Consider the following 15,315-nt stretch of genomic DNA (forward strand, 5'->3'; position numbering starts at 1 on the left):
AGTTTTATGTTTATTTATCATAACAAACATCATCTTCTTCCGAGTTACTATGAATTTCTTGTTTTTCAGTGTTACCAACAAATATCGAAAGAAGAAGAATAATTTAATTTTTGTTTCAAAGTTTATGTAAAAAAATATTGATAAAAGGTGGACTTATTCACAATGGCTTCTGAAATTATTATACAATATATTCAGAAGCTATTAAAAAAAGGGCTGTCTAACCTAGAAAAAAGTAACCAACGTGTAAATCCTTTAATAACTAAGAAGATAATTATTTATTTCATCAAAATTTCCAAAAATCAGAAAATATCAAAAAATGGACTTAACCGCATTGGCTTCTGAGCAGCTCAAATAACCTTAGAAAGCCTGGACATTAGAATATATATACAAACTATATTTATTTTTGTTTTAGCCTAAAATTTAATTAGCTTAAATAATTAGCGTAAAATTGGGTTTTAGCTTATGAAAACTTGTCTTGAAAAAAATTATGTACCAATAGTTGTATTATCATATTTATTTGTTTTATTCAATGGTGATTAAATACTTGCAAACCAATTTCAGCTTCCAACTAGTTTTAAAGATTTAAATTTCTACTTTGCAGTAGTTGGTCTTTACAAGGATTCTCTGGATTTTATTTACATGTTTCATTTTTCTCGCTTAAATATTGATTAGTAATTTCACTTGCGTGTCCTATTGTTTTCATTTTTGATAACGAGTTTAAAAATAAATATTGAAATCTGATTTTACCAAACACTCTGTATATTATTATTTTTTGTTGTTTATTTTAGTGGAAGGAAGAAGGTAAAAATTCGATTGTGGAGTCCGCAATGTCTACATTCAAGAATGTGATTTCATCTATATCGCCAGGTAATTGAAAGAATTTGTAACTTAAAATTACTTTAAAATCTTAGTAATAAAATTTTTTTTAGGTGAAATATGTTTTTTTTTATTTGTAAGAAATAATTTTGTGTAATTTATGAAAGCAAGTTGTTCCATATTTTTTTTATCAACATTTTATCCAAATTGGTGAAAGTAAGATAAATAAGGTATTTAAAATATACTATTCAATAAAGGAAGAAAAAAAATTGCTAATACTTTGAAAAATTAAAGATTCTTAATATGTATTTGCCTAATGGCACATATTTAAGTTAGCATTTATAAGATTATTTTCTTAAATATTTGTTCCAAAGATTTTTGTTTTTTATTCTTTATTTGCTAATTACATCTTTCTTTATTATCTCTATTTCTATTAACCCTTTCAGGATAGGCGGAATTTAAAAAAAAAACGTTTTCTCAAGCCTGCATGCTCTAATGCATACTAAAGGGTATGTATACCTAATAATACAAGATTTAATATGACAATACTGAATTGAGATCCCGTCCGTGTGATCTTGAGGCAATAGTATCAAAAAGGTTCATTTGATATATTATACTATGGATTTGGACCACGAAGGGAGAATCACATGATTACATATGTGTAATCATGGTCCTGAAGTTATTAATCTACATTTGATTGAAAATTAAACTGATGTAATTATATTCTACAAATCCGGGAAAAGCAGCTTTTTTCCACTTTATAATACAGTACAGAACCCGTTATCCAGAAATCAGAAAACCGGAACGAAATTCGATAAATTTTCTCGCCATTTTAAAAAAAAAAAATTTTTTTTTCCTTGTAAGATTTTACAATTTTTCTTTCATTTTTTAAGGATGTTTACCTTACCATCATTTTGGAAATAATCATTAGTGTATTACTTCATCGTTTTTTCTTATTTTTAAGATTATTTCCAATTTTTTTTTTTTTTAGTTGGGTTTAACAATAAAAAAAAACGGCTTTTTGTAGCGATTCAGAAAACCGAAAAAATCAGTTATCCGGAATAGCGATGGTCCCGACCGTTCCGGATAATCGGTTCCCTACTGTAAATAGATTTAAATAACAATTTCAAAATGGTAAAAATTTTATGTGTTGAATTAAGGGATCATCCATTAATAGGAAAAAAAAGTTTGGATCATTAATTTTTCCCAAACATGAAATTTTATAAGGATGAATCGAGGGTCATACGCTTATTTACTATTTTTATAAGATAAAATAAAATCTTTTATGGGGAATATTAGTTATTCTAAAAATTTAAATTAATCTCTTTGTACAGTTTATTTACCATTGTTTAGTTTTAATTGTAATTCACTAATCGCAGAATTTTTATAATAGTGAACTAAAAGGTCAATTTTTCAACAAAGGAATTTTTCAAAAATTTTTTTTGTTGCATTTTGCAATTGAAATGAGTGAAATACGTTAATAAAAATATTTAGTTTTGATTAAATGAATTTTTACTAAATTATTGTTTTAAACATAATATTAAATCCTCAGATTGGCTCTTAAGTTTATGTTATTATACTTTTGTTTTCTTCCAAAACTACTGCAGTATGTCTGACTTTAAAGTGCTGTTTTTTATAAGTTAACAAAAGAATTTTATTTTAATTGAATTCAAGTTAATTTATTTAAAAAAAATCAATCTATTTAACATTTAAACATTTAATTTATTCTAGTTACCTTAATTTGTTAAGACTTTTGATTTGTAAATAGTTTAAATCTATAGTATATTTTAGTTTACTTTTGTGGTATTTGAAATTAAATTTTCTGTAGTCTGTGAAATACATTAAAATATTTTTCTCAAAACACAATTAATCAAACTTATTATTTATAAGTAATTTCGTATTTATGCTTTTTATTCTTATATATTAATTAAATTGTTAGGATATGGGTCAACACGTCAACTTCCCCCTAGCATATTATCTGTGGAGTCAAATAGTCGAGCAGCTTTTCCTTTGGGTCTTGGTCACTCTACGAAATATGTTGCTCCCAGAGTTGTTCTGATAGGGTTAGTATATAAAAATAATTTTTTACGTATACTACTATTAAAATACTAAATGTCTCAAAAAGGACAGATGATTTCAAAAATTAATTTATAAAATATGGGAGTAGATAGAAAAGTATAGTTTGCTGTTTTCTGCTAAAGAAACCAGATTTTTTCTTCAGCATGATACAAAATCAGTTACAATGTTTATCAACAGGTGGCGTTTCTGATGAAGAAAAAGTATAAAAAGTAAATAAAACAATCAAATCAGTTTTCAACTCAATTTAAGTTGTCTGCCATTCAGCAGAAATCCTTGTTTTACTGTTTTTCTTAGCTATCAGTGCCATCCATTGATAAACATAGTAACTAATTTTGCAACTTGGTGAGACAATGGCGCTGGTTTTCTAGCAAATGCAGCAAATTGTATTTTTAAAAAAAAATCTTAATTCATGGTTCAAATGAATCGGCATCCAGCAGCATGTCTTTTAAACAATTTTATGTTTTTGATGCTTTTTTATTGTTAGATTTTGACAAACAAAAAACATGCATGGTTAAATTTTGATCTCATTTGTTAAGCAATAAAATTGTATAAATTGATAAGGTTTAAACTAACTCTTTTAACCTTTTGACTAATTCAATATAGCGATTCTGCTCATCGTGTACATCCGTTAGCTGGACAAGGAGTCAATTTAGGCTTTGGTGATGTAAAATGCCTCACAGAATGCCTTGAAAAACTTGTGTATGATGGAAGTACTTTGGGTAATTTTATTTTTGATTTTTATATTTCTTTATCAAATTCTTCTTTCTTAACTAATTTTGTTTGTCAACATTCTTTTAAATAATCTGAAGCTGTTTTATAATGTATCTATTACTGATTGCTTCTGTTAGTTTGACAAACTCAGGTTTCATAGCTTTTTGTGTTTTTCTCGCTGATTTCCCTGTTTGCAAAAGATTTTTTCTCGATATTTAGTTTTTCATCCTGATGTTCCTGATTTTATGTTATGTTTAGAACATCCCCTTCTCTATGAATGCAAATTTAAAAATAATCGACTTCAAGAATTGGAAGATTTAGATTTTGATACTACATTATTTTATCTTAATCTGAGAAAAATTGTTATCTAGGAAAAATTTCAAAATTTGATCATGCAAAATTAGGGATCAAGGGCCATCCACTAATTATATATGTGGTTCAGACATTTAGTTTTACTCGCAAGCTTCAAACGTTTTGGGGAATTTTTTTAATTTATGAAAAACAATTGTATACTCAATTAACAATTCTACATTATCAAATTTTTGCAGTGATTTATCCACGGATATATGCTTTTTTATTTTGGACAAATGCAACAATCTGGATTTTTAATTCTTTACCATTTTTTCACTAGCTTTTCATTGCATATAATACAGTCTCTTCCTTTCCAACATTTTAAAGTGAGAATGTGCAATCTTTTTTGGAATGGAAGGGTTTAGATACCACTAAACTCAGTGGTGCAACAGTTCATGGAGGGCCTACTGTCATTCCCAAGCATGCTTGGTACTCATTTTATTAACCCAGTGAAGGGATGAAGAGCTAATAAATAATTGTGAAAAATTATTTTTTAACTAACTTAAGTCACTTTAAAAGTTCCTTAAAATAATTTCTTTAAAAAGCATAAATGGAAATGGATTGGTCATGTTCTACGTAAAACTGAAAAATTTGAAGTAACAACATAGTTTTTGATTGGAACCCTCAGGTCAAGAGAAAAAGAGGAAGACCTAAAAATACTTGGCGCAGGACGATTGTAAACGAATTGAAAACAATAGGAAAGACATGGAGAAAGACAAAATATCTGGCCACAAATAGAGTGAGATGGAAAGCTATGATAGAATTCCTATGCTCCAATTCGGAGTGAAAAGGAATATGTATGTTTGATGTAAAATAATTTCTAATTAATGTAATTTTATTATAATTTTTTCCATCTTTGTTGATTAAACAAATTTATGAAGAATTTTTGAATTTAAATTTTTTTTAAATTTATGTTATAGAAGATATAAACTATCTTTTGGAGTATGAGACTAAGAGACAAAGGCATGTTGTACCGAAAATGTTTGCCATAGACGCTTTGAACCGTATATATAAGACTGAATTCACTCCTATTGTTTTATTAAGAAGTTTAGGAGTTGCTGCATTAGATGCTTGTCAACCAATGAAGGTAAATATTAATGTGCTGTAGTTACCTAAAAATTACTATAAAATACTCACTATGTTAAAATGTATTACATTTCATAAATATCCCACATTTTTTAAGCTGTATGTTTATTGTTTAATAACTACATATATAATAACATTTCTTTTTTCCATTAAAAACCTTTAATTAGTCCAAAAAAATAGTATTTATTTAAACCTTTTGTGTGTTCAAAATGCTATAGAAGTAAGTATTCTGTTTATTTTAATTTCATTTGCAACAATAGCCGTAAGTTATTTGAGTTAATTTTTACTTAAGTGTTAAATTGATTATTTCACTGTGAATACTAAAAATCTGACGCATGCTGCTTAAAAAATGCTATAGTACCATGTAATTTTATCTTGTAGTGAAAGCTACCAATTTCAATTGTATATTTATATCAAAAATTACTTTTCCCATCAATTTCGTCTTTTTCTATAGTTTGCCTTATGTTCTATTATTTATCAAGCTTTATGTATATATGTTTTTAAAAAAATAACTAAAATACCAATTTTTATAAAGCAAATTCTATGAGAAGAAAATTAAAAAATTTCTAAAATTGCAAAATAACATATGGGGGCAAAATGTCATCTGTATAAAATATTGCTACTTAAACCCAACTTATAATTTTCCACATGCAGGTCTTTAGTTTTTATGCAGTTTGTCAGTTAAGTTATGCAGTTATCAGTAAATTTTTTCTTCATTTAAGATTATATGCCCATAATTGTACCTCTTTCTTGCATTTTTAACCATTAAAGAAATCCTTTGATTTAAGTCTAGAAAAGTTGTTTGCAAACTTTATGTACCAGTTTGTACAACTATGATAAACAAGTTTTAAATAAGTAGTAGTGTCGGAAATCGCATAGAATGTTCACCATATACTGTGCAATATGACAAACATGCATAGAGAGTGCCAACAAAAGATGTTAACATTATTGTTAAAAACAAACTTAACAATATAGATATTCTTTCATGAGCCCATAAAGGTTTCTTGGTTCCATCATTGGCCAATTCGCCGTTACTATATTGATGCATCTTTAGTATATCCTAATTTAGTTGTTATTTTACATCAAAGTCGGAAATATTATTCCAGTATCATTTAACCTGTACTATAAACTCCATGTTCTCCAAATTTTCCAATAGCAAGACCTAAAATTTGAGGGTTTATAAAATGCTATTCGGCCCTGAAAAGATACTAGGTATCGTTATATACATTATTTTATTATTCTACTCATTAATGATTGTGAATATTAACTGTGACTATTAACTCCTATGAATATTAACTCCTTAAAGTTTAGAAAGTGACTTTGAAGCTAATGTTACCTATATATATTTTAGAATTTTTCTGTACAATTATTATTACTATTTGCAACTTCAATTAGAAAAGATTCTAACTTTTCTATTTTAAAAAACTAAACCAATCCTTTTCTACTTCAGAATATAATGATTAAACAAGCTTCATCATGAAAGAAATTGTGGTGAGTGTTTTTCAGTTTTGCATTATTGTTTTATTATGCTGATGTTTTATTGCAGTTGTTTAATTGTGCATGTTTTATTGGCCTGCATATTATATTTTATCCAAGAAAATACATGTATTAAACAGAAAACACGGATGCTCAACTTAAATGATTTAACAGTGTTGAAATGTGATCCCATGAAACTTTTTTATTCAAATATATATTATTGTTTACTGATTCCAGAGTTCTATGCTTAGACCTCATGGCACATTTAGTTTCTTTTTTGTCAATGATGTTTTTATTTTCTTATCTTAAGTAATTCTCCTAGATGAGAAACCACCTATTTACCGATTTATTTTACTAAAATATTTTTATCTATTGCTGACGAATATGGAAATAAGCAGTGTTTTTAAGATTTAATATTTGCTCTTTGAAATAATATGAAGAAACAGTTAGTTATACAACTGCTTACAGTACATAATTATTGAAAACTTAGTTTTGTGTTGCAAATAGACTACTTGATAGAAGTAAAAACCTTTTCTTTTTTTTATTTAAAAAAAAGGTAAGACTTGGTAATTATTTTTATGTTGTAACATTATAATATATGACTTTACTTGCTTCAATTTGTTTCTTAAGTAAATTTATAAAAAAAAAGTTTGCTTTGTGGGGGAAAAGGTTCTTCTCATAGGTTACTGTTATGAGCTGATTATATCAATTTGCTACATTAATTGTTAAAGATTACAACCTAGACAAAAATAAAATACCAATAATTAACAACTCTCTTAAAACTGAAAAAAACATTTTTTGTACTAAACTATATTTATTAAATTAAATTTCAGTTGAATTTCTTTGAGTTTTTCATAATTAAAGTGAAGTAGGTCAGAGATACATGTATAGCTGTATAATTTTTTTAAATGTGTAGTTATTGGGTACTTTGGGATTATCCCGTCGACCTGTCAATGCTCGCAAAAATGCACAAATCCTTTAGCGCCATCATAATGAAAGCAATTTCCAAAAATAAACATTCTAAACACATTAAATTTATCAAAGAATAATAACAATAAAATAATAATAACAAAAAAATGTAAGTGTAAAAATAGTTAATAAAAGAAGTAAAAACCGCTATTTTTTTTTTACACATTGAATTATTCTTGAATCTAACCATATATAATATTATAAATTATTTGGCGATAATATCGGGTTTGGCGAAAATGGTCGACAGGATAATCCCAAAGTACAAATTATTGTTTGGATACATGTACAATTTCTTTTTGCTTTCTTTTTTTCGTTACTAAAATACATGTGCGTAAGTAATTCATAATTATATTTTAACTGGGCAGTTTCCTTTCAATCTGGATGAAAATTAGAAATACTATACCAAACAGAAACATTAGAAAAGTCCTCAAAATCTTTTGGTCTATAAAAAATGAATCAATTTCTTATTTACGAGAGCAAATATTATTATCATGAAAGAAGAAGTGAGCAAAAGGCAGAAATAATGAATCTATGTTAAAAATGTCAAGGGAGATAATAACTCACATTTTACTATCCTTTCTGATAGCAGAAGAAAAAGAAGGTATAGAAATGTGTGGCAAATACAACTGCAAGCAGATGAAGACAAGATGGCACTTTTAAATGCAGCATAAAAAAATAGGTTATATAAGTAATAACAAATTGAAACACATAAGAGAGCGGATTTCAGTCTCCCTTTTGCAGGTGCTAAAAAAAAAAAAAAAGCATGTTCCGAAAATCCTTTCATTCTTATCCTAAGATATAGAACAGTTAAAAATCTTTCCTTTAAATATAATTTAATGATTAATAAATATAATTAGATATTAAATATATTAATAATTAATATAATTAATAATTAATTTTCCTTTAAATATAATTTTCCTTTAAATATAATTTAAATATAATTTAATAATCTCTTATTTATTAGTACGCTATCTAAAAAATTATGGCCCTACACCAGTAATCGCTTGCTAGGACTTTTTTAAAATCTCACTTAGATATATTCTTTATGCTGTTCATTTTTATGCTGAAATAAAATTTCTTTTTCATTAACTCGTTTCAGATTGAAATCTCTGGGATATTTTATGTTAGCCAATAGCCAGTCTGGTTGTAAATATGTTAATATTAGTATTAAAAGGATTCTATTGTTTACTTTTCTTTTGCTGAATTTATTTATTCCTGTTTTATGTGATAAATAATGTTTTAAAAAAAGATTGTTGAATTTGAATAATAAAATTTAAATAAAATTGTAAAGCTTACTTTTTCTCTCTTCACCTTTTTTTTTAAGCTAACAATATTGGATTTAAATTTATTTTACATGATTAGTGGAAAATCTATTTCGGTGCCTACTATTAATAATTTTTTGAATTGCTGTTAATTTTTTACAAGCAAAAATGTATGTCCTAATAACAACTTTTCAAACATTCTAAATAAATCCCCAATTTTTTTTAACTATTATTATAAATTATATTTAGAGTTGAAGCGATTTTCTCCAATTTACGAGTCTGACATAGCATTTTTTATCTTCGTTAATTTAATATTTTTCTTATAAATCTTTTATACGCCTTTAGCATTTTATCATCTTTTTTACAATTAATGTATAAAAAACACCCTATATGTATAGATTTCAAACATTTATATAATGATTGGATGTAATATTTTTCCTTTCCAAACTATGGGCGAATTTCTATTATTAGATCAAACAGAGGTTAAAAGTAGCTTGTTTTAGTAATAGTTCTAGCAACAAAAAAAAAACTAATTAAACCTATTCATGTCAATTTATTTGATATAAAAATTGATTATTATATAATTAATAGAAAATGTCTGAATCAAATTACACCATAAAGCATAAACATTTGAGACTATGAGAAACAAGTTATAAAAAATTAAAAATGTTGCAAAAAATGAAATTCATATTTTAATCAACAACAGACCAAGCATTTTCATTTAAACTTCCACTTATTTGAACATAAATTTTTTATCAGCTTTTTTGACAAGAAAATACTGGATTTTCAGAAGGAAAAACAACGGGTTAAAGAAAATATTAAGTGTCATAAAAATTCAGTCAGTTATAATGTTAAATAAAACTAAATATAAATCCTTTAAAAAGATTTCATTAAATTGAGCTTACTTTACAGAATAAATACTTACATATATGTATATAGTTGATCTAGTATTTTTCTACTAATAAGGTTTAAATAACCTGATTTTATTTTATAATCGCTTTGTTTTATAATTTAATTTTCTGGCAGCAAGATTTTCAGAAATTAAAAAATACATTTTTGTAATATACATAAATTATCTAAGCTGTAAAATTCTTACTTTCCTATGTGCAATAGTTTATGTTCTTACATAGAAAATAAATACAATAAACTTAGGATTTAAATATTTTTATAAAACAGACGATCACACTGTCTTATGCACAAAGTGTAATTGACAAGAAATATTTTTTTTTTACAGATTCTTTACAATGACTTGGCCTAATTTGATTTCTAAGATACTATAGCAATCTTCATACTATAATATCTTTGCAAGAAAGTTTATTGAAATCAATTACAAATATTTCATTATAAATTTCAAAAGTTTGTAATTAACAAAATATATCCATATGATTTGGTTTCCAATGTTTAGACACCAACAATAATTTAAGTTTGAAAAAAAATATTTTGTTACTATCTACATCTTGCAAATGTTTGGGTATGTAATATATTTTAGTTTTCAAACATTTAAATGGTATAATAAATTAATCAGCATGGAAATTAAATAAGCATTTCTTTGTGTTTCATTTATAAAATAGCCAATTATTTAATAATAATACCTTATATGTTTTTAAACTAGCATTATTATTATTTTTAAATTTGTATATTTTTGCCAATTGAAGATAGTTTTAATTCTATAACTATTTTCGAATTACTAATTACATTTCAAGCTATTGCAAAAGTAACTAATTTAAATTTTTGCTTTTCAAATCATGAAACATTTTTAAGAGTCTAAAAATTTGCATAGTGAATTGTTAATTTACTAATTGAAAGAAGCATAATTTTATGTATTTTCTTTATTAGATAACCAATTATTTATATTTGATCAGTTATATGTTTAGACTTGCATTATTCTTATTAAATAAATGATTATTTTTAAATTGCAATTTCATGTTAATTCAGGATAGCTTTATTCTAAAACCTATTTTCAAGTTGATAAATAGATTTTAAAATGTTTCAAAAGTTAATTGTTTTACTGATTATAACGTTGGCTATGTTAAAATGATTAATTTGAAATATTGAAAATATATATAAATAAAGTATAATTTTTTTTGGAACATGTTTTTTTTCAATGTTAATCGCTTTTAACTGCCAATATTTACAAAAAACATTGAAAACAGTGGACAAAAAAATAACTATTTGCAGATTTCACATTATAGTTCAAGTAACAGACATAAAACTTAATAATATTTTATACTGAAACAAGTAAATGTAAAAATAAAAACGCTTTAATAAATACTTTGTTGTGAAATAAAATATAAAGCTCCATGTGTAACAAAATGTTCATAAATTCAAGCAAAATAATAAAGCTTTTTTTAAAATGTATTTTCACCGATATTTTTGCTTTTATCCTTTAAAATATTTAAGCCATAGTTCCAAATTCCTAAATGACAATTCTAATTGTACAAAGCTGACTGTATAATTTTTATTTTTTGTAAGTTTTGGTGCAGTAAAATAATTGTATCACGCTTGCCAATTTCCATACATATTGCATAAATAATGTTTACAAATAGCAAAAATTTGCCAAAAAAACAAAAAAAATTATTTTATAACCAACCAACTAAACTCAAATTACGTAACTCACATTTTTTAAAGTTTTGATAGCAAGGATAAGGAAAACAATACAGGGCATATAATATTAAAAACAATATATAAAACACCTGATCTTTTAAACTACTTATTTACTTTTTCTTTAAAACAATAAATTTATAGTATATGTTAAAAAGCACAAACATAAAATTGGCGTTATTTAAGTAGATGATTGACTAGATTACCCGTTTGCTATTGTTACATCAATTTGATTTTATTTAGGCAGTTTATTCTTAACGGGTCTAAATAATACTGGCAAAGCAGTAAGCATATCAAAGTGTTCACATATTTAAATTTCATGCTATTTAAATAAATTTTGCACTCCACTTTTTCTACTGTGTGTTAAAACATAGGCGTGCTTTGTTTTTGTTCAAACATTTTATTTGAAAATATTCAGTTTAATTTTACAAATAAAAGCAACTAATTTTTTAAAAAGTTTTGAAAAATGTGGGCACTCAACATTTTGTCAACACATTTGATGCCAGAATTAAAATTAAATGAACTAATATTAAAATGTCAATTTTAGCACTGAAAATAAATTTAAAATGAAATAATATTTTTCTTGTCATAATTTTTTTTTTTTTTTAAAGTATGTAATACTTGTATAAATTCTACAATTAATATTATAAATAGTATTCAAATATATGTTTAGATCCATGTTTTTATGTACGATACCAGTTAAATTTTGGATTTTGGTTTTAATGCCAATTGCAATGTTGCATATCATGAGGTTCACGTTTTTAAAACATTTGAAAAATAATCTGACTTATAAAATTAAATTGCCATTTTCAAACTGAAATAAAATGTTTTAGCAAAATATGTAGTGCAAGTATGTCTTTATAGATTGAAAAAAAAATTAGAGTACTTCATCAAACAATTCTATTAATAGCATGAAGTTAAAAATAAAAAAGTATGGTTTGGTAAATTTACTGTTCTGCCAACACTATTTGGACCCAAATTTTTAAAAAAAATAATAATTTTAAATTTATTTGCACCATAAAAAACTATTTTTGGCTTGTAGCTATAGCACAGTTGAGAAATAGAATCACAATCATATACTTCCACTAGATTAAAAATACAATTATTTTCATTCAATGTACATAAAATTAAATGCTCCACTCTAGTACAGCAAATCAATAACAGTTGATCACAGTTTGGAGATACCAAAGGTATTCCCGATGATAGCAGCAAAAGTCTTCTCTTCGAGTTCTTTTATTGGAGGAACTAATTTATTTATGAACCAATCAAAGATAAAGAAAAGCTTCACAAATCAAAATGGCGAATGCAAAGCATTGTGGATTACAGTTAATGTGTGTGTGTGTGTGGCATGGATATTCTTAGCAGGGTAAGTGCTTGAGAGGGTATAATTGAAATAGAGAAGGCTCAAGTCTGACGAAAAAAGTTATTCCACTTTGTATCTTGGAAGTTTGAATTATAATACCTAAAAGTAGCCTATTAGAGTGACTAGATCTTGCAAACAACAAAACTCTCGACACAGTTTCTGTTCAAGCTGGTGACTTGGGGAGATGTCCTTGTTTACCCTGTTAGAATTGCAGCTCACCACCACATGTGAAGACGTTTCTATAAATAGTCATTAAATTATTCATGACGATTCACTTCCAGTCATTGGTAAGTCTTTGGGTGTCAGAGGGCGATATCTTCGTCGCCTGAAACGTGGAGGAAATCTCTCTGAAATCATGATGATATAACAATAATATACCAATTGTAAATGAATGCTAAAGTTAACATTAATTCACTAATTAAGTTTTAACAAAAATTCATGTAAACTATCCACTACATAATGGCCGCCCCTAATATATATATATTTCCAAAAGTGAAGAAAAAAAAGGTATAGACGTATTAGGGGTCTCAAATTAATATTTAAGACTTTAATGCAAATGGGACAACCAGTGTCCCTTTTATATATAATTTTTCCAACTCTCTAATTACAAGCAAAAATATAATTTGGTATTTTTGAATTGTAAAAAAAAAACGGTTTAATAGTCACTTAAAAATTTTTGTTAGATTATCGGAATCATATTTGTTATAAAATCAAAAAAAAAAGTTATTTAAAAATTTCTTTTGTTCATTTATATTTGGAAATTCAATAACTGATTCTGTAAATTAAAGAAATTTTAAGGATGAATAACTGTTTCTCATAGATACAAATAAATACAAATTTGAAAAAATATAGTTTGGAAGTGATCCGTGTTAAGACGAGTTTATTGATTTATTATACACCAGTATTTGATGTTGTATTTCATAACCATAAATTATTAAAATGCTAAATATAATGTTTTACACTAATTTTCACCTAAATTAATACAAAATAATAAAAACAAAGTATGAAAAATATGTTTTATAAAAGTTCTAATTTTGAGTCAAAGGTTTGAGCCTGAACGGAAAAAAAAAAGGCTTTTTAATCACTAGGGAAGAGGGTAAAATGAATCATCCCCCTTTTCTCCATAGTGATTCGACGGTCTAGCCTTCCTGAGTTACGATTCATTCAATTTCTAAACGGTTTTTGATTTTTCCTTGCTTAAATATTTTTTTACAACCCGTAATATGTATACTGTTTTGACTTCATTTCTGAAGAGGGTTCTAAAAATTTGGATCAAAGGTGGTTATTATCGAACACCCTGTAATATCGTACTTAGATATAATCGCTTGGTTCATGGTTTTAACCATAAATATATTAACTCATTTGTGCTGACGATATTTTCTGTTACGAAATTAGACATAGAAACGTACTTTCTCTAAATAAATGCATCTATTTCTTACTGACTACTCACACAAAAAAAAAAAGAGAGAGAAAGAAATCCCTTTACAGTTAAGCCTGTAAGAAGTAACAGAAAAAAAAATTATTCACCTTTTCTTTTTCTTTTTGCTCTTCTTAATTCAGCTTTTTAATTTTTTATTAAAAACAAGTTAAGAGATGTTTTTTTTCCTTGAAAAAAAGGAATCTCAGCGATTTTCTCCCATTTGTCTATTTCCTTTTTAAAAATAAAAGGAAAAAATTAGATGAAAGAAATCTGTAGATGCTGTAATAATCTAATTTCCGTGCAGGAGGATTTCTGCTACAGGCGTCATAATATTCCGCTAACTCCCCTCCCATACTTAGGGTGTCAAAAATCGGAATCTGTAGTAAAAAGTTGATTTATTCAGAGAAAGTTAGTTTTTTGTGTGATTTCGTAATTTAATTTCGTATTTTCACCTGCGCCAATTAATCAACATATTAAGATCTACTTCTCAATTCATAGACCAAATGAAGTAAGAAAACTTATTCACTAATACAAAGGGCATGTAAATAAATGCTTATTTCTTTTCCTCAGTTAGTTTTAATATTGTGACATATTTTCATGGTGAATTGATAGTCAAAATTCGGAGATCAGAAAACTTTCATGACGTCATAAAGCATGCAATGGCCAGCCACATCGAATATTGGTGAAAATAAAAATACTAATAGTGTTTTTTTATTTATTTTTATTTAATACATGCTCTTACTTTTGGCTGTATAGGTATTTTTTGGTCTGTAAGATATTTTTTGGCCAACTTATTTATGTTTACCTTGTATACTACATAAATACAAGGTGTTTCGAAATTCATAGGCAAAGATAAGGAAGTTTATAGTTAAGGAATGATTAAAAAATATCTAAATTAGCAATTTTTACCATACGATGCACTAGAAGAGAGCAAGCGATAAATCGCTAGGAGGAATCCGTTATTGTCACATGAAATAATGAACACTAAACTGATAGAAGAGGTACTAAATTAATTTTAATGTTTGGTGAAATTAAAAGAAACTGTTCAAAAGAGTTGTTGTTGTCATTGTCACATGAAAGGTACTAAATTAATTTTAAGTAAATTAAATGACGTACACAGCTCGCTACGTCATGGAAGTAACGCCTGCATAACAACTATTTTGAACAGTTTCTTTTAATTT

General features: G+C 26.1%; 2 protein-coding genes across 13 annotated transcripts in view; one reads left to right on the plus strand and one right to left on the minus strand.

Annotated features, from left to right (window-relative positions):
• Nucleotides 1-15,315, plus strand: part of Coq6 (ubiquinone biosynthesis protein COQ6, mitochondrial) — a 37,938-nt gene that overhangs the window by 13,904 nt on the left and 8,719 nt on the right. For 2 of the 4 annotated variants that reach the window (XR_011636540.2, XM_071179465.2), the window contains exons 8-12: nucleotides 789-867; nucleotides 2,756-2,879; nucleotides 3,499-3,614; nucleotides 4,878-5,044; nucleotides 6,494-6,534. Coding sequence is in view for 3 of the 4 variants with exons in the window: in XM_071179465.2 (XP_071035566.2) it covers nucleotides 789-867; nucleotides 2,756-2,879; nucleotides 3,499-3,614; nucleotides 4,878-5,044; nucleotides 6,494-6,523 (516 nt within the window). In the remaining variant the exon portion in view is untranslated. Of the gene's footprint in view, nucleotides 1-788; nucleotides 868-2,755; nucleotides 2,880-3,498; nucleotides 3,615-4,877; nucleotides 5,045-6,493; nucleotides 6,535-8,587; nucleotides 8,779-9,984; nucleotides 10,789-15,315 lie in introns of those variants that run through there. The other 2 variants (XM_071179460.2, XM_071179456.2) reach the window with 2 other exon arrangements.
• The window catches only part of Asator (tau-tubulin kinase asator), a 137,433-nt gene continuing 132,016 nt past the window's right edge, over nucleotides 9,899-15,315 (minus strand). For 3 of the 9 annotated variants that reach the window (XM_087159311.1, XM_087159309.1, XM_087159314.1), the window contains exon 11: nucleotides 9,899-13,061. In XM_087159311.1, the coding sequence (XP_087015437.1) occupies nucleotides 12,986-13,061 (76 nt within the window). In that variant the 3' untranslated portion in view covers nucleotides 9,899-12,985. The remainder of the gene's footprint in view (nucleotides 13,062-15,315) is intronic. The other 6 variants (XM_087159310.1, XM_087159313.1, XM_087159317.1 and 3 more) reach the window with 3 other exon arrangements.

Source organism: Parasteatoda tepidariorum, chromosome 3 (genome assembly GCF_982258835.1).
Source record: "Parasteatoda tepidariorum strain Cologne lab strain chromosome 3, Ptep-v5.0, whole genome shotgun sequence".
Taxonomy (NCBI): domain Eukaryota; kingdom Metazoa; phylum Arthropoda; class Arachnida; order Araneae; family Theridiidae; genus Parasteatoda; species Parasteatoda tepidariorum.